Source organism: Aulonocara sp. 'chitande type north' Nkhata Bay, linkage group LG1 (assembly GCF_057382095.1).
Source record: "Aulonocara sp. 'chitande type north' Nkhata Bay isolate Kocher_YH1m ecotype deep benthic linkage group LG1, A_spYH_male_GT1.1, whole genome shotgun sequence".
In the NCBI taxonomy this organism is placed as follows: Eukaryota; Metazoa; Chordata; class Actinopteri; order Cichliformes; family Cichlidae; genus Aulonocara; species Aulonocara sp. 'chitande type north' Nkhata Bay.
In genome coordinates this window covers 19,891,760-19,911,518 of record NC_141344.1, presented here as the reverse complement: position 1 = coordinate 19,911,518, position 19,759 = coordinate 19,891,760, and the positions used below count along the sequence as shown (strand labels likewise).

Sequence of the window (19,759 nt, the reverse complement as noted above, 5' to 3'; positions counted from 1 at the left end):
ACCAAAAATAATACCAAAAAACGCTACAAAAAGACAGGACTTTTAGGCATTCATTCTTTATAATGTATGCATGTACTTATGTTTGCATGCATGCGGATGAGATTGAGCGAGAGAACGAGTGAGTAAGCAAGAGAGAGAGTGCATCAGTACACTAGGAAACATGTTGCGTGGGCTTTATGAAAGCTGAGAAAGCCCAACACAGTGAAACATTCATACACATGAGGTAATAGCTAGCAGGTGACTACTTACTCACGTTTTGCTAAAACAAAATTCAACCTCTTATAACATTTTTAGAACCAGATACCTTTTCAACCCCCACCAGATCCTAAAAATCTTATTGCTAAAATTTAAACTATATTTAACACAGACGAAATGCAATTATATCCTTAAATTGAGAGAGCACACTTTCCCCCCCTCCAACAATACATGCTTTTACATAGGCTGGGTGACATTATTCATGGATGGCTGGATTTGTGGATAGATCCATTTGCGTCTCTGTGATTTCAGATGCTGTTAACCAGAATGCTAAAACCTTCATGTTAGTGGAACAAGATTGCCACTTTTATGGGAACGTCTTGTGCTGAAATAAATTCTCACCTCCTAATGTGTGCTGAGAGATCAAGGGGTGCACTGAATGTGGAGGGAGCTGTCAATGAAAGTAACAATCTAGCCTTGCTTCTCATTTATGCTTTTCCTTTAAAACACAATCACTCTGTACCATCATACTGTGGTTGCAGGCTACAGCTATGCTATCACATTCACCAAGCTGATAAATATTCAGGATTATAGTGTGCCCAAAATTCATTTAATTTCATCAAACAATCATATTTTAGGAATTACGTGTATTAAAAGATCATTTTACACAGATTTTAGAGAGCCAACCTAACTGTGTACGATCTAGAAGAATGCATTACAACACATTATCTTGTTCTTAAAGACAGAATATAGTGTTTGATTATATCTGAGTCCAAAACTTATTTATCACAATTATAGTGAAAAAAATCTGGCAGAAATAAATCCACAACAGCAACAGAAGACAAGTTCATCAAAACGGAAACATATAACAAACATTTTCCTTCTCAGTGTGAAAAGTTACGTGAAAATACAGGGAAAAAAAAAAATTAACCCCTCGGACCTAGATAAATAATCTGATGCCTTGCCTTGTTGGTTTTATAAGGAGGATATTTAATACTCTTATGGAAGAAACCCTTTCCTTTTCAGCTATAAAGCTGCTCAATGAAAAAATAAAAATAGGAAGTGAAAAACTATATAGATCCTAAAAATCTTATTGCTAAAATTTAAACTATATAATACATTCAAATGGACAAATCCATTTTGATTTTATTCATCCAAGGACATTATTGTTACCATTATGAGTCATAACATGTTTATAACAAGTATAAACAAAGATTTCCAGAGTATGTAGCTGCAAACAGCAATGAAGGGGCATAGCGTTTCAGCTGGGCTAAGTTGCCATGACAACTTGATATGACTATGACAACATTTTGGCTGTAAACAATAACAGGCGTAAAACATTTTCTTTACTGCAGTGCCACACCAGAGGTAAGAAAAGTATGCTGGTGGCAAGTCCATACATCATTTGGTTTGGCTGTAAAGGTCCCAACCAACTAGGCCTGTATGACAAGCCAACATGTCTCAGACTTAGCACACATATTACCACACAAGAACTGTTTAGTAAAAACAGGTCACTGGTTAAAAGGCAAAAAAAATTTTTTTCTTTTCTTTTTTTAATTACTATTAGAAATACAATGATGTGCAAATACAGTCCCGAATCAAAAGTTTAAGACCACTTGAAGAATGGCAATGGTTATGGAAAAAACAAGTCAAGTGGAAGACCCAAAAAAAGTTCACCAGTACTGAGCCAGAGGATCCAAACGGCTGTCCGTCAAGACACTGGATGATCCTCGAACCAAATTACGCCCGTTACTGGTACCAACTGCAGCCCCATAACCATCAGATGGCATCTGAGACTGAAGGGCTTCAAAAACAAAAATGTCTTCAAAGGCCTCGTCTCCTTGAACGCCACAGAACTGACCGTTTGGGCTTTGCAAGAGAGCACTAAATATGGGACACTGAGGGGTGGAAGAAAGTTTTATTCTCTGATGAGACCTTTATGGTCCTGATGGTTTCTTACATTACTGGCATGACAAGCAGATCCCACCTGAGATGTTTTCTACATGCTACAGTGAAGGGGTGCCATAATAGTCTAGGTGCCTTTTCCTTTTTTCTTTTTCCTTTAGTGGAACAATGGGGCTTCAGGAGGTGCAGGGGTGTCAAATGGGCGCTGGCTATGTCCAGATGTTGGAAAGAGCATCCTTCGTGAAAATTTTTGTAACAAACCTAATGAGATACTTAAATCTCATTAGGTATCCTAATAAGCTAACAAAGGGAAATGACTTAAGCTAAAGATAGCCAGAGTTCAGAGTCAGCCACAAACTGGTAGCCTCGGTATGAGCAAAACATCTAAACGGTTATGGGGGAAATTATGGAGATGAGTTTTAGAAAGAAAAAAAAAAGAGAGAGAAAGAAAAATTAACGCAGATGTCCTGTTATCTAGAGAAGTTATAAACATATTGGAAAATGATGTAGGTACCCGACTTTTGGCTTTTTATATCAATCTGATGTAACTGTAAAATAAGTCAGGTAATGGTGGGCGTATAGCAACTTTTTCCATGTAATTATTTTCCAATAGCAAGGCACTTTATTTGCAACTGATTCACTGAGAGAAGACCTATAACTTACGCAAGTTTGTGGAAATGTTTGACAATTTATTTTATTATAAAATAGAATTCTGCATAGAAGAAAGGTGTCACTTATAGCTCTTAGAAAGAAAATCATAATTAGCAAAAAAACGGTGTTGCCTTTTTAGGCCAAATGCTTCAATGTTCTGTGCTTCAAAAAATGATGTCCACATCCACATTACATATTACAACTTTGGTGTTGCACAGATGCGTTTTCAATTTTTTTCCTGATTAATAGTTTAACTTGTCTGTGATAAACAGAAATGTAAATATATAAAATACATGACAACTTTTGTTTATAAAAAATTTAATAAAACCCAATATGGTGATATTTCCATGATCTTTAAACTGGGTTTACACAGTACCTAATTTTGAAAAAATAGCTATATGGCCTAAAGGTTACGTGCATGAATGTATATTGGGGCAAAGTTAGAGTCAATAAACCTTGCGGGTGCTGTCCCAGTCGATGTAACAAATTTCACAACTTTTTAGCAAACACTTTCAATACTTTAGTTGTCTACAGTTTTGCTAATTGCCCTAACCAACTACATTCAGTCAGATGACTACTGTGATAATATTGTACTACACTGACCGTGTTTCTCTTTGGTTCAGTCCCGAGCAACATACTGACAAAGTGCTAAAAACTATTTTAATACCCTGATTTGGCAATGAATTTTACAAAGTTGTAGTAAGTAAACAGATGATTGCTGTATAATTTAATTATATATATATATATATACTGGAAATTCAGAATCACTTTAAATTATAGCCTGTACAATTGTAGAGGTGGGGATATAAGTTACTAGCTTCCCCAATGATGGATAGACATATTTAATCCTCCGCTTCATACTGCACCAATGAGAAAGGTTCATCTGGGTAGATAGGGTTAGCATCTATGGGGAAGACTGTATGCTAGTTTGGAAGTTAGTTACATGAAAATGTAGTATCATTAGACAATAGGAGTTACTTCGGTATATTCCTGCATGTTATATATAGTCATGGAAACCTTCATGGGAATGCATTTTATTTTTAACGCGTTTTATATTTCTGACAATAGCACTTGTTCAAACTATCCAAACTATTACAATCACATTTTTTTATCTTAGGTATCTGATATAAGAGTTAAAAACTTACAGTACTTGTATGTACCATTTTGCTGAAATCTCAGTGTTTTGGGTCATTCTTATGGCCAAATCGTTCTTCATTAGTGCCTTTTATCAACAGTAATTAACAGCACGTATTTGCATTCACTAATAATAAATCACACAACCCTGTAATTAAGAGGGCTAATTTATAAAATAATTTCATGCGAACACAAGCTGCAGTGATTGTGATGCTTAAACAATTTTAAAACATGATCACTTTGCTTATTAAAGCAACCAGTTTGTGAAATCAGCCGTACATTAATGCAAGTTTTCTAATGCATATTCATCTTACGGCATTTAAATGGAAATATTACCCCGCTATATGTGTCATTCAATAGATTAAATGCCCTGTGTAATCCCAGAAAGCCCTGAGTACAGTTACATGTCCAACTAATTGCCGCATGAATACCATACATATTGAAATCTAACCTTGGCAATTTCACAGCCTCATTACGGAGCAGAAATTATGACTTAAAAAAATGCAAAACGAGAATCGTTACAAGATGAAAAAGCAATGGAAAATCATCTGACAGTCTAATTTAGAAACGTGCAAGCTGGAATCAGCGAAACGAACCATAACAGCGTGCAAGACAGAATTTTAACAGCCGAAAGGTAAAATTATAAAATAATAAATAATGCGATGGGAGAGTCAGTATTTCCACACGATAGTTCTCTCATCTTCTATAATCCAAAGTCGTCATACAGCAACAGAGATGGTGAGACATTCATCAAAGCATGTGTATATATATCTGTGTACATTTGTTAAACAAGCAAGGAGAGCGACATGCTGACTTACATAACAACCTCCTTCATCTCTTTCTGCTTCTCATGTGCCCTAATGGACACAAACACACACAGGCATACAGACAGACACACACACACACACACACACACACACACGTCCACTGCTACACAATAATTGTCCAAGAAGGAGGGAACAGATGCCCCTTCAGGCTCAGGAAGAGGTGGCACACTCACTGTGCTTGTGTGCAATGGGGTAGTCTTGGAATAAACACCTTTCTACAATCACAATCTCAGCTGTGTCTAAGCATAAGGAAACACAGAAAGATTCCAACTTCCAGGACAGAGGCAGCTGATGCAAAAATATGACGACATGACATCTGGAATTTCTGTGGTTACAAGGCCTGAAGAAGAATTCAGAAAACAAACATCTTTTTTTTTTCTTTTTTTTTTTAAAACATTCTAGTCCTCAGTGAGTTGGAGTGCAAGGAAGGATGCCTTTTATCCAACGGTGTCCCTGGTGGCTTTTTTCCTCCGGAATTGTCTCTTTAGCCATTAGCCTCATATCAAATATGCAAAGCAGGCCAATCGTTACAAACGAGTCGTAATAGAATAATTGCAGCAAGCAGGATCCTGCTGGGGAATGAAAAGCCCAAACAATTGGCGTGCAATTTATATCACACATGAGGATGTCTGGTCCTACTCTCCCTGGATTCAGCCTGGATGGCTCTGTGCTGGGCTTGGCTGGGCTGAGTGGTGGCATCCCAGGGTACTAGTGGAGACTGACTGGAGCCCACACACGCATGCCTTGAGATACAGCCTCTCTCTCCTATGTTTCTCTCTCCTCTCCATCCCACCCAGCACTCGGCTGCCTTCATCCAACTGAGTCATGAGGAAATCCTCCACAAGAGGAAAAAGCTGCCAGCTTCAATGGCAAAAAAAAGCATTCTCAAAAGCGGGCATCAAAGAAAAGGGAAAGAGTGAACAACAAACGCTCACACAACAAGACAAAAGGAATAGTCAGAAATCGCTGTCGCTCCGCCCAGTCAAAATCTTCCGCCTTTGTTTTTTGCCTCTCATTTTATTTAGTTTCGCAGTTGTTTTAGAGAATTAGCATCTGGTACTGAGCCTTTGTAGAGGGATTTATGTGCCCCCCTACACATTTCTCCCATACCACCCATTCCCTCCCTTCGCCTTCTTATCCCCCCATCAGTCTGCCAGACAAGTTTTTTCCCACCCAGTCAAAGTACCCAGCCAGCAACCCCTTTTGTGGGTGTGCTTGTTTAGTGTGGGTCTGGTCTGTTAGAGTGGTGCGTGTCGTGCCAGCCTGGATAGGAGGAGAAGCGAGGTGAAAAAACTCTTTGTAAGTTATGGGAACACTATGAGACAGACGCAGGCGCTCATAAATTATACGGCTCATTTGCATATTCTTGGCATAAGACATTATGCAAATACTGGCCAATTTGCATAATGAATTCCTCTTGTTGCCTCAATTGCCCAGTTGCTGCTTTTTATTTAATAATAATAAAAAAAGTGTGAAACAATAATAACAGCATGTTTGAGACCTATGAATCACTTTGGCACTGCTTCCCTGAAACATCAGATTTAGAAAAGACTCAACTTTGATCATACAGGCTAAGTAATTATCAACGATAAATTGTGTCCAGTATATAAGACGAAAGAAATAGAGGCAATTTAATTAACGTAAAAATCATATGAAGTCACACAGCACCCGAAGCATCCATAAACTTCTCGCTTAATTATTCTATTCTTATTCAACACTTAAAGCAAGCCACTGCATTGCTAATTAAGAGCAGCGAACATACCCTCCTCGAAAGGGAGGGTCATTTTTATTAAATAATTAAGCTATTTCTATCTCCCGCCTTTGAATCTCATCTGCGCCGTACCAAACGACTAGAATAAAAGGCAACGAAAGAGAAAGCAGCTGTGTCCAAGATAATTATTTAATCAAATATGCGCTGCTGATGAAAACGCTAATCACAAACAAGAATTAAAAGATCATTAGTGCTAGTTTACCCAGTGCTTTATCAAAAATGTCGGAATACATAGTCGTTTGGCTGTTACGCTTCTTATTCGTGTCCGACAAAAATAACAGCAAAACAGACGGTAGGAGGCAGGATAAATGATCGGGAAGCAATTAAAGAAAATTACAAACCGAGCAAGCGAGAGAGGAAAGAGAGAAGTGTGTAGTGTGAGCGAAAAGGCAAGAAGACAGAATTGAGGAAAATATAGCAAAGAAAGAAAAACCAAAGGGTGGTACGGGGCATAGGCGGCTCTCTGATTGTTTATAAAATGTTAGGACAACACAGTCCTGTAGGATCAAACTGTTTAATGTCAACTTCAATCAGCTACAGGCTGATAAACTGGGATTGAGATTCTTCACTGTGCACTGTGACACAAATAGCCACAGCTCGCCCTGGTTTTGTTGCACTACATTAGGGTTGCTATTTGTTGGTCGAAGCTCTATCACCATTCAGTACCAGGGCAGAGGAAAGGCAAAGCAGCACTGATGCCTGGCACGTGGGTTACACGGCGGGGCACAAAACCTGCATTCGAAATTCGGCTTCTAGAATCAATTAACTCAAATGTTAATTAATGTCTAGCCACAGAAGAAAAGAGGGCGAGGGAAGCTGGGTGTACTGGGCATGTGGAAGAAAGGCTAGGGAGAGGAGGAGGGTGAGTAAGAGAGGGACTGAGATAGAAAGGGGATGGGCAAATAAGGGAAACAAGGAGCGAATGCGGTTGATGGCAGAGAGAAGTTGGCACAGTGCCATCCATTCAGTGGTAGCACCAAGGCGGACTTCTGTTCGCTCTCTAGGGTAGGTAGTTAGATGTAGCCAGGGAGACGGAGGATGCTGCTGTCATTTTGGTAGCATCATAAGGTTTTAGTCCCTCTTTTTTCAAGTTTTTTAAAATTCTTGTTCTTTTTATTTATTTATTTTATTTTTAATAATGGCTTGTTTAGTCAATATTAAAAGTTGGAGTGAAGATAAGGGCCTTGAGACGCACATTCGTCATTAGTTAGGACTATCCAAGGAGGACCTTGTGAACATCTGATGAAGATCTGAAGATGCGAGTTGAAAGAACTCCGGGAGCTATCAATAAGATGGATTAGGTGTTGCAGCATGGCACATTGATGAGAATACAAGGGTGGATATCAGGTACTTCGAAATACAGCAAAAAGTCTGCAGATCACAGACTACGTAAGACAGGAAGTCCATTCGAGACGATTGGTGCCAGGTGCACAAGCGTGGGAAACGGTGGCAGCGACACATGGGATTAATTAAGAAGACGTAAAATCGAAAGCAAAAACAATAGGAACTCAAGGATGTTTTGTTGTTCTAGTGATAAAGGGGGGTGTGGCGGTGGCACAAGAAAAAGCTCCTCCCTTACGCTCCTTCTTGCTCTCTCCCTCTAACCATCTGAGGCACCGCTCTCTATGCCAGCCAGCCAGCCAGCCAGCCATCTGGGCAGGAGATGCTATGCCAACTCATTCATTTAACAGTAAAGGATATATCTTTTGAAGATGGCAAACCAACCTCGCAGCTGGCATTTAAAGACTTGGGTAAAAGTCACGTGTTTGGAGGATTGCCAAGGAGTAATATGGCACTTACGGGTCTCAAGTGGTGTGCCAGCGGGAACGTAATGGCATCTGGCACGAAATCCAGCGAAGGACGAAGGAAATATACCACGATAAAGCCAAGTCGACACAAACGGATACCCTTCACATACCGGCTGCCAAAAACAATAGCGAACAGAACAAACAGAGAAATTACGGTATCAGATACGACTAATTGGAGTAAAATTTACTGCGTTAATTAGAAACACATTCAATCAAAGGAACGACTTCTCAGGGGATCAAAGAAAAGAAAAACACAACCATGATGAAGCCAGACGAAAGTACAGAACTGTTCAAGTCTTGAAGTGAGGAGAGTGCCTCTTTTTGTGCCAACTCCCTTCGCTCTATACGCAATGTTTTCTCCATTGTAAACTACCATTTCTTATTGCACTGGTTGGCAGCCACAATGAAAGAGTACTACTACTGCAACAGACAGTACCAATCTGCCAATCGCTCGCAAGAGGAGGAGGGGGTAAAGAGTAGACCTAAGGGGCTATGCCTGAAGCTCAATAGCAGCTGTTTACAATGTCACAGACACAAAAGAGAGACAAAAAATGCAAACACGAGGATGCATACTAATGAACTGCCAAAACAAATTATAATCAGCAGCCAGACAGCAATTAATCTTTTTCTCTTTGTTTTCAACTTGTGGTTATCAAAAGTAATAACACGTTCTGTGCCCCACTGAATATTTTACTACTTCTAAGGGAAAAAAAAAATCTGCATAAAAAGATCAGAATTTCTTCATGTGTAGCAAGTCAATCAATAGCAGAGAGCAATGCCGTCATTCTAGCGATTCATCTACATTCCCAACAATTGTAACAGACTTTAATTCCTATAGGCTCGATATACGTGGCAGCCTGAGAGCCAAGCGAGAGAGTTGGCATGGAAATGACTGGAAGTTATTGGAATGGGCACAGAAAGCATGGGAACAAGAAGACAAGCCGAGTTCAAGAAACACCGAAGGGGAGGTGCTGGCCTGGCTGCAGCCACACTGGGGGTAGTGAGGCCGTGGGAACTCATTACATCTTCCACACCCACACTCCACAGCTCCACGACTTTTTTTTGCCCCCTTCTTGCCCACCACCCAAAAGAAATGAACAAACTCCACCCTTTGAGGATATACCCTCCCGCACTAAACTATCATAAACAGATGCAACGCAGACTTACCAACTGGTTTGAATCACAGTTTGGGGGACTCTCTGGGTTGGAAGGAACGTTTCTGTTGCTCCAGCGCAGTCTGCTGGCATCGGGCATAGAGCCAAGGATGGGCATCGCTGCGAAGACAACGGAGGATTTCGTTAAGTTCGTTTTCGCGATTAATATGCACAATTGGAATTAAAACAGTAATTAGCAACGCATGGATATTCATTCACTGGCACCAACAATTATTGTTAATTGTTTCCCTGGGATTTATTTGGAAGACGGGCATGGTTGTGCAATATGAATAATTAAGGAACTCATCCAAAGGAAGGGATTATAACATCTTTGTGCTTGCTACCCAATACTGGCACTACCAAGATGTCTGAATCTTGTAGTACCACCACTGAGGAAGGACTGCTTGAAAGATGGCATCTTTTTGGGCATCGCAAACGCAACAATCATGATCGCAAGAAATGCGATTAGCAATTTATTTCATAATTGGTGGCGTATTTCCTCTCCATTCATCACATGGAGACACATGGATCTTCTAATCTTTCGGCGCTAATGAACTTTGGATAATCACCCCTTTATTTAATTCCATGGGGGATGTTAATTGTGCAGTGTCTTCATCACACAAATGGATTACAAAAAAAAAAAAAAAAAAAAAAAAGGGCTTGCACGAGAGAGCAGAATGGAATTGGGGGTGGAGTGTGTGTGTGTGTGTGTGTGTGTACACATGTGTGTGAGAGAGAGAGAGGGTAAGCAAGAACGGAGATATTTTTCTTCCTTCGTTATATGCCAGTAGTCAAATAATGCCACAGTACTCACAAACAAGCTGAGAAAAGCTCCAACATTGCCAGTGATGTTTAAGTGCTCCCTCTTGGAAAAACCTGGTCTCTTTGCTCTCTGCATGCTCTCTAGAGCACCAACTCTCACATATGAAGACATCTGCCTTCCCTGGTTCTGGATCTTACAAAGCTGGAGTGAGAAGAAACCCTCCTGGAATCTAATTTCAATCAAACTGGATGCTATGCGTGTTATTCAAATGATTAGTGCATTAGCGGCATTAATCTTTGTAAGAGTGGTGTTGGTGCCCTGTCGAAGCGGAATGCAGAAGAGACAACAGACACTGTGGCAGGCACTTGCTAATGTCTTCTGTGCTTAATCATTCTACAGCAGAATGGTTTTATGCATGTTTCATTTGCATATCATTAAACCGCTAAGGCATACGGGCAAATGGCAGCATCGAGTGAGAGAGTGGAAACAGAAAAGCATAAAATATAAAGAGGGGGGGGAAAAAGCAACTCATTATGCGATAACAATCTTCAAAGCTGCGCGCTTCGTTTCTGGCAACCTGTCAATTCGTTTAATTCAACATTAATTAAAAAAAAAAAAAAGGTCAGTGCGCTCAGCCTTTTTAGCGAGGATTAATTGAGCACCTTGCAATCCGTGCGAGAAGCCATCGCAGATAGACTGAATGTCTGTTCATGTAGAACTTAACGGATGTTTGTGGATTTTTGAATGGAACAGAAATTAGATTTTTAATTGCGATCTCAGACTTGTGATCAGCAAAGGCGGGGACTGAAAGAAGCAATTTGCTGTGATTTAATGTGATCTTGTGCAAGAGCTTAAAAGTGTTATATGAGTGAGAGCAGGTGAACGCAGGTGTGATTTGGACACAGTCTAAGTGACAGGGACAGGACTAAAACATTGTCATACTTGAAGAGAATAATTGAGACTAATCCTGTTGCATGTTTTTTTTCCCCATGATTCCCTAACATAACAAAACTTCAGGTTACATCTCACATAAACATATCTAAAATATTCACACAACTAAACTTGACACTGGTTATTCCTTTGGAATCAGGCCTAATATATGTGTATTAATTTGTGAGAACTGAGCCCCCACCACCACCACCCCATTCTCCAAATCCAGTGAATTTCAATATTTTATAGTCACACAGGACACAGGTAGAGAAAAGTAATTAAATGTGAACCACAATCATTCCACTATCAAGATTAAATAATAGCAAGCAAAAGCAAAAACCTTTTAAATCATAAAGACCCATAAAGAAGATTCGGAATATGCGACCTTTTTGAAAACAAAGCAAGTAACAAAATTTAAAGTTCAGGTTATTTTTTAATCAAATAGCTTTTAAATAACAAAATAATATCCCAGTGAGTTACAAAATTAACAGCTTGGAAAAACAATCCAGCGACAGTCAAAATGTGACTGCACAGATACCTGCATATGCAACTGCGGATCATCCCCTTTTCCATTTTGTACATCCTTGCTTAATTCTTCCCCTACGTAAGGCAAATCCCCCCCCAAGCCAGAATATTCAAATGAACTGAGCTTCACGCCTCACACAATTAGCCATGTTTAGTAATTTGAGACATGAGTGCCGCAGGGACGAGGGGGAGGGGCGGCACAGATGAGGAAGCAGGTTGGCAGGGGAAGCCCAGTGAAGTGGGCGGGTATAAGCCTGGCGCTTTGTAACCATGGCACATGCAGATGTCGCTATAGTTCTTCCAAAAGCTTCTACCAACCGAGTGGGAACGAGGAATTTATTTGGCATCACATACCTCCACCATGCGTTTCTAATGAGTGAAAACTGGTGGAGTGTGGGAATCAGGCTGGCAGCCAGGGCCAGAGGTACTGATATGGGTGAGACCAAGCTTAGGGGAGATCCCACCCAGTATGAGAGAATGTGGATGCAAATAACGAAGCGGGAGAGGTTAAGCAATACCAGCGAGGTGTCAGTGTATTTCCAAGCCTGTCATAAGACCTAGACATTATGCAGGGAGCTGATATTAATATGCATGCAGGCCCTCTTTATTATGCAGCTCAGCATGCAGTAATATTGCTAGGCTGTTCGTGCCATGCCTTAGTTACTCTCTTAGAATGTTATCTCTCACTGAACAAACACAGCCCTCATTTCTTCTCCCTCCTATTAAAATGTTTAATTACAGATCATATCCATCGAAGCCAATTTGAAAAAGAAACAGAATCTCAAATGACGAGGCCCATCACTGAGAGGAAGCAAGATGACAACACTAAATTGTCAGTAAGATGATACAGTCTGTATATTATAAATGTAATTTCACGGCTTCCTTTAGCATCCAGAATTCATTTATTTGATAGCGGAAGTAGCAGATGTAGTTAGTTATTATTTCTTTAAAAATACTAACTTTTATACAGCGTATAAGAAATATAATGTCACATATATATATATATATGTCACATCCTTTCAATCAAAAAATTATTGAAACAAACTACACAGCATATACTACATCCGTACATTTTTACTTGATAAATGTTTCCCAAAATTTCACATGCAATTACTGTGCTAAAATTCAGCATAACTGAAGGTGGTCAAAATATAAAAATGTATCAAACACAACTGCATCTGAATGTAAGAGACTGGAGCTAATCACCCTTCATTTCCTTGAATACAACAAAAACGTGTCACTAAGTTTTCCACAAAATATACACATTGCAAAGTTTTGGACTAGGCTATATAACAGGAAACCTACCTGTTATCCATCTTTCATTTATAAGGCAGCTACATATATAACTCAGTGGGTCAGTGTAACCTCACCTAAGAATTTGCATAGCCATTATTCTTACCTTTATGAATCACATAGACATGTAGTCAGTAAGAATGAACCACCTAGATGTCTGAATTGGACCAGCCAAGCTTAGAAATAGCATCTCTTTAACCACTGTCTTGTCTGCAGTCTGCAGATTAATTGGGTCCTGGTAATTCTATCAGATTATTATTAATACGCTGTCATGGAGGCAATCGTGGTGACCCCCTGGATCTAGCGGGTTCTTTATAAAGTGGTGTGAAGGTCAACTGTCAATCAGCATGCACAATATGATAATCAGTCAAGTCAGAACGAGCATGCCATTAACACCAGCAGTAATGGCTGACGAAAGAACTGTCATAACAGCAAGCCTCCAGGGACGAACACTTATAGATTGGCTGGGAAAGAGGGAATGAGGAATCTCAGTCACAGAAAGAATGTTGCATTTGTGAAATCCTGTATTTGAGACAACAGATGTGGCTGTAGCATTACCAACACCTTTAACTAGCTAAAACACATACTAGATACTAGTTCATATCTAGTATCCTTTTTAAGTGTTTACCAATATAACAATTTTATGTGAAAGGCCAACTCTTCTTCCTTCAAACTGAAGTAAAATTACTTTACACTTGACAGACATGTCCTGTGTAAAGAAGACTGGGAACTCACTGTACTAACTGAGCAGTGCTTAAACCATACTATGGCTGTCAGAGATATAAAGATGTACCATCTGAGTGTGACTATTCTGCTCGGTCTACTGAGAAGCTGCCCGTTTCAGAGAGGGCAGACTTCACTGCCCATGAGAAATCCACTGGATACTAAAAAGAGTAGGCCATCCTATGGGATACAGTCACTAAATGCCCTTCATGAGTCCTGCATGCTCCATGAGATTCAGAGTGTGTGTGTGTGTGTGTGTGTGTGTGTGTGTGTGTGTGTGTGTGTGTGTGTGTGTGTGTGTGTGTGTGTGTGATTGTTAGTAAGCATACAATTTACTGTCTGTGCAACAGAAAGAGAGGAAAGATATTAGAGACCAGGCATAGTCCCTGTACAGGTCAGAGTTTAACAAAGAAGAAAGAGAAAGAAGTAAGTGAGAAGGGAAGACGAGACAGAGAGAAAAAGACAGTGAGCTGGAGTTGAAGTGAATGCATGAGATGAGACAGTGTGAAAGAAATGGTTTGTCTGTGCTATGTCCCACAGGGCCTGAACTGGGCGGCTGGCAAGGGAGCCATTACATGCATGTCTCTGACAGCTCACTCTCTCATTACGCTAGCAGACAGTTAACACCACCATCCTTACACCCCAGCTTTGTAATGTAGTCCATATCATCGCCCAAATACACTTTAATAGTTTTAGTGCCTACTTTGATACACTGTACATTAAGAGCTACTTATAAAGAACGATACTTTAAATTTGAGCTCTAAAGAACCACTTAAAGCCTGGACCATACTTAAGTATTGCCTTGGCATAAAATACTAGAGTAGCCATGGGCGTTTTCTAACAGATAAACTAAGTTATCATCACTCTTGGTTCCCACAACATAAATTAAATGATCTGAAGAAAGAAAATAAACCATGTTTATCAGAATGTACACATCTTTCCAAATTAATTACAACTAATGACAAAACGAGAATTATAGAGCTCTACTTCAGTCAAAATGCACTACTGTATTTAATACTGCTAATTATTCAGAAGGTTTGTCAATATCTAAACAGAGGAGTCAGATATATTGTCAGATGTATGCGACTCCACATATTTGTTGAACATAACGTGTAGGGCTATATAGAAAACATGTCATCACAGACAGCTGCATGAAAGATTTCACAGGACTCTGTACTCCTGTGAAAAACTAAGTACACCCCTATTTCTTCAATAGTAAATAATAGGCCAGGTGCTGCAAATCAAATGCACCTGATTATTTAATCATCAGCAAATGTGAGCACCTCCAAAAAAGCAGAAGTTTTCTATTACAAAATGTTCCCTGGAGGGGACGTCGCAGCAAACTCATCCCAAGGTCAGAGAGAAATCGAAAAAAACAAGCACAATGTGTTAGACTATAAAGGCCCAAGGTAGCATGTTACTTGTTAAGGTTCATGAATGTTAAAGTTCATGACTGTACAATTAGATCAAGATTGAAGAAGGATGGCTTGTTTGGGAGAGTTTCCACAAGAAAGCTTCTTCTATCCAGAAAGAACAGCACAGCTTAGGTTTAATGTGCATCTGAAGAAATCACAAGACTTCTGGAACATAACATGATTGTATAGATGTGTGGCCATAGTGCAAAGCAGCACATTTGGTGAAAAACAAACAGAGCGTATTAGTTAAAAACAACGCTCACAGGACCTGGGCACCTTGCAGACACTGAGTCAACAAGAAATTTCTCTGCACTCCAAAGTACTCTACAGTCAAATGTAACGCCATCTGTCCACCAGAAACTTGGTCATGCAACAGGGTCATAAGTGCATCGGCAAATCTATTTCATTAGATTTCATTCTAGTCAATGGATAGAGAAAAAAAAAAGAATCAGTGGTTTGGCCCTGTTAAATTCCAGACTTGATTTCAACCTAGCTGAAATACTGTTTTGTCATCTTAAGAGAGCGGTGTATAATTATGCCAGCAAATATCACTGACCTGAAACAATTTTGTAAAGAAGAACTGGGCAACATTTCTCTAGAATTATGTGAGAGATTGATAAAGTCATACAGAAAAATATTGCTTCATGTTTTGGTGCTATAGGTTGTACAAGCTACTGAATCACCAGGTGTACTTTGTTTTCTATGAGTCCTGTGAAAACCTTTTTCACATGACTGTAGGTTGTTCAGAAGAATCGCTTTTTATAATTTAATTTTTTACAATATTTTGTAGTACATCAACTATAACAGCATCAAACAGTGTTTCACACCAAGTTAAAAAATAATAAACAAATAATAACAACCATGTCAGACAGAGTCTGCAAAGAGCAGGGGCCAGAGATATAAAAAGAACAACAAATTACATCTGCTTGTTACATGTCACATAACAACCGTTTCAGGGTCAAAATGTTCTTTAAGAACTCAGAAATAAACAGTGTCACACCACTGAGAGTTAAAAGCGTGTAAATTCTTTCAACTTTAATAGTGTAATTAGTGTAACTGTTATCCCAGGTGGTACAATCAAGATTTACCATTTACTAGGTTCAAGAAGTTAGAGCTAAGAAATAAATCTGTTTAGTTCTAGTTCATTTCTTAAAGAGGACTCTCCATGTTGTGGCAAAGGTATTCTTACTGAAACAAAAACTTGCAGCTATAGCTTTGGTTGCAAACAAAGTTCCAAACTACGTGTATCAACAAGGATAGTAAACTTGGGTTAGTTCAAATTTAATAATGAGCTCCCACCCCCAGGGTAGATAAAAAGACTGCTCTGGATTTAAGTATTAGGTTAAGGGTTAAATTGATAAAAATATGCATGCTGTGTGTCAGTCAAGTGTAGCAACTGCAAGTGGCCAATCAAGGGAAAACATACAGCAGGACATAAATACTGAAAATAATAAATATACATAAGGTGACTTTCATAATAATGATTCTGAATTTTGACAATGACAACAGCCAAATACTGCAGCTTACTTTTGCCTTAAAACTGCCTTTTTTATTCCCAGATTACAATTATTTGTTCTGGGCCTAAAGCAGCTGTATCTCCCTTCCTCCACCTCTTTTACTCAAGTTTTCTTGTATCAATTTATCTGTCAGCAGTAAAATATACTGATTCTGGTTAAATTTGTTCCTCTGACTCCATCCATTCTGATAACACATCAGAATAAGGCTATGTCTAGAAAGCAGATCTTCCTAAACTCAGCACGTTGGATAGACATCCATAGTTTTGCTAGAACGAGATGTTCCCTTTTCGGCACGCCATACTCCTCTAATAATACTGAAGTCCAGCTAAAACACTATGAGCCTGTGACACTGAGAACCCTTAGAAATTACATGTTATTCACAATTTACTGTACTGTCTAGAGACAACCTGTCTGGTTGAAATCTCCCCTGTCCCTCCTACTCAAAATGAGCTGAGCCTGTTAATGTGATGAGAAAAAGGCAAAAAAGCACTTATAAGAATAGAGCTAGGCAAGCACACATGAACATGACCTCTGCTGGCAGTGGAAAAATCTGCTGCCTCCACACTTTATGGCTAAAGGGCAATGACAGATTTAATTGGACTGAAAAAGACATTTCTTCAAGACTTTTTGGCAAATCTTAGTGCTAAGGTTAAAAAGGTTAAAAAAAGTAGGACCCATTTTTTTCCTGAGCAAGACCATATAAATCTGCAGCTGCATTAGTACAGTAGTACATTAGTCAATTTACTAATATCAGTAAAGAAGAGTATTTTTGAATAGAGCTGTCTGATATTCAACCTAATGCTTTTAAAACAGACAAGTAAATGTAGAGTATATATGTGTATGGCTCTCCAGTAAATTATTGATTAGGATTAGGTCAACATTTACACAATCTTGCTGTTTAGAAGTTGACACGAGCAGTGGAAGGTTAATTGTCTCTTGTAAGTCATATTAAAAAATATTTAAAGTATACATTGTTCATGCAACTCACTAAACCTGAGCAGAGGACTATAGCACAAAGCCTGTTCCTCACATACATTAGAGGCAAGCTTATATAAAGGTTGCAAAGGAAAGAAGGAGGGAATGGAAATACTGTAGATGAAGGCCTTGTTTGAAAGCAACTGACACAAGAGGCTTATAATAGGGACCTTGAGGTCCATTTTCATTCTTATTCCCACAAGCCAATGACATTAACCAATGTTTTCAGTACAAATCTGTAGAATTGCTTCAGTTAGGGCCAGAACAAAAAGAGAAAATATGCCTTTCAAAGCTAACAGTCTTTTATGCCTTTTACTTCTCATAACCTTCCATAGATTTGCTTACTTGTGTCTAAGCTCTGGGAGGAAGTTTCAATCAATTGATCAAAACGGAATTTTCTTTTCCATATAATTCACAATTTGGTCAATAACATGGTAGAATATTGGTCAACCTCCACAGGAACTCAACAGCTGGACCTCATCTTATCCAAAGCCTTTTAGTAATATTTTTACTTTACAATAAGAAAGATGTGCAAAATCAGACCAAAACAAGGAGTACTATGAACCCGGTTGGGGCAGCATGGTGGAACAGTGGTTAGCACTGTTGTGTCGCAGCGAGAAGTTCCTGATTCGAATCCACCATCTTTCTGTGTGAAGTTCGCATTTTCCCCTCAATGTTTGTGTGGGTTCTGTAGGTACTCTGCCTCCCACAGTCCAAAACAGCTAGAGCCAACTCTCTTGCTTTTCCTTGAAGATCTATGTCACCCTTCTGATAGAAAAGTAATTGTACTGGATATCACAAAGACTTTGTTCCATAGAACAAATTCTTACTAAAACAAATTGGACTCTGTGCGCAATACACGTGTGAAAACAGTTCCAAAGGGAAAGTAATGAACTTCTTTTCAAAAGATACTAGGCCCAATTAATGGATCATTGTTGGTCTTTCCAGTACAATTTCCCAATTCTTTAGATAGCTTCAGAAATTAAGTGAGTGAGGTTATTTGTCACCTCCAAAGCTCTCTTTGCTCTGGACTTCTTGTAAGGTGAGCATAGTGTTCTTCTAAGCGCTCAGTATAAGAAATTGATTTTATCCTTTTCATAAAAAATGCCTTTCAACCTTGCCTTAAGCTATGCCTTGACACATTGCTAGCATAAAGACATAAAGTAAGCACCTTGGACTTTTTTTTGAATGCAGTATGAACCTTAAACCCAATCTATGCTCGTGCTGACTTGACCAACCCTGAAAACTATACACAATTAGTTCAGTAAATAAAGAAGATTCACCTCACTGCAAATGTCATAGCCAAGGTCCTGAATGGGTTATAAATAAGAGACTTCTATCCTTTATTTTGGCAGCACTATACATTACAGCTCATTAATAACTGACTATAGTAGTATATAATGACTATAGTAAACTAATATTTTAATGAGAGTTAACAGTTTATACCATGTAATTAATAAAGTAATAACTAGCTGCAAAAACATAAAAGCTTGGTATCTTCTTTGTTTTGAGTTACGGCCAAAAATATGTGACAGTGACTTTCACATGTTAGGCAGTTAATAGACAGCTCAAATATATCAATTTCCACTCTAGCTACACATGTACAAAGAGAATCAGTTAAAATAATTAAAAATAAAACAGTTTATTTAGAACACAGTTTAAATCAACAACAGCACGGTTTGTTAAAACCACATACAAACCATTATGAAACGGTACATTACATCATTCACTTTGAGGCGCCATTGCAAATATTAAAGCTAAATAAGAGCCTTTGATACAAGCCTACAAGGCCCAGGATTAAATTGGATTTTCCCAGCGGTTTCACAATTTGAAACATCCATCATTTATTATTAAAGATGGAAATCAAGGGAAGAAAAGGAAGTACTGTCTTTGGCAGCACGAGGAAGCCCTGTGCTAAACACCACCCAACTTCTCCACAGCCTTACCCTTTCACACACAAATAACTGTGGGTCCACATCATTACCATGCTGGCATACACCTGCTGTGCACCAAGATTGCAAACCATTTAAACAGCTTCTCAGTCAGTGCATTCAACAGATATCCTGCTGCCAACCACATGGGTGACACAAACACAAGAGGATTCTTGATGCCAAGCAACAATGCAGTCTTAAATTCCCGGATAAAGTAAATTTGGTTGCTTTGAACCAGAAGG

General features: G+C 39.0%; 1 protein-coding gene across 14 annotated transcripts in view; it reads right to left on the bottom strand.

Annotated features, from left to right (window-relative positions):
• The window catches only part of LOC147338995 (uncharacterized), a 137,685-nt gene that overhangs the window by 100,202 nt on the left and 17,724 nt on the right, over window positions 1-19,759 (bottom strand). For 13 of the 14 annotated variants that reach the window (XR_015128608.1, XM_086287446.1, XM_086287524.1 and 10 more), the window contains exon 3: window positions 9,459-9,565. Coding sequence is in view for 9 of the 14 variants with exons in the window: in XM_086287446.1 (XP_086143572.1) it covers window positions 9,459-9,565 (107 nt within the window). In the remaining 5 variants the exon portion in view is untranslated. Of the gene's footprint in view, window positions 1-9,458; window positions 9,566-10,259; window positions 10,384-19,759 lie in introns of those variants that run through there. The other variant, XM_086287488.1, reaches the window with a different exon arrangement.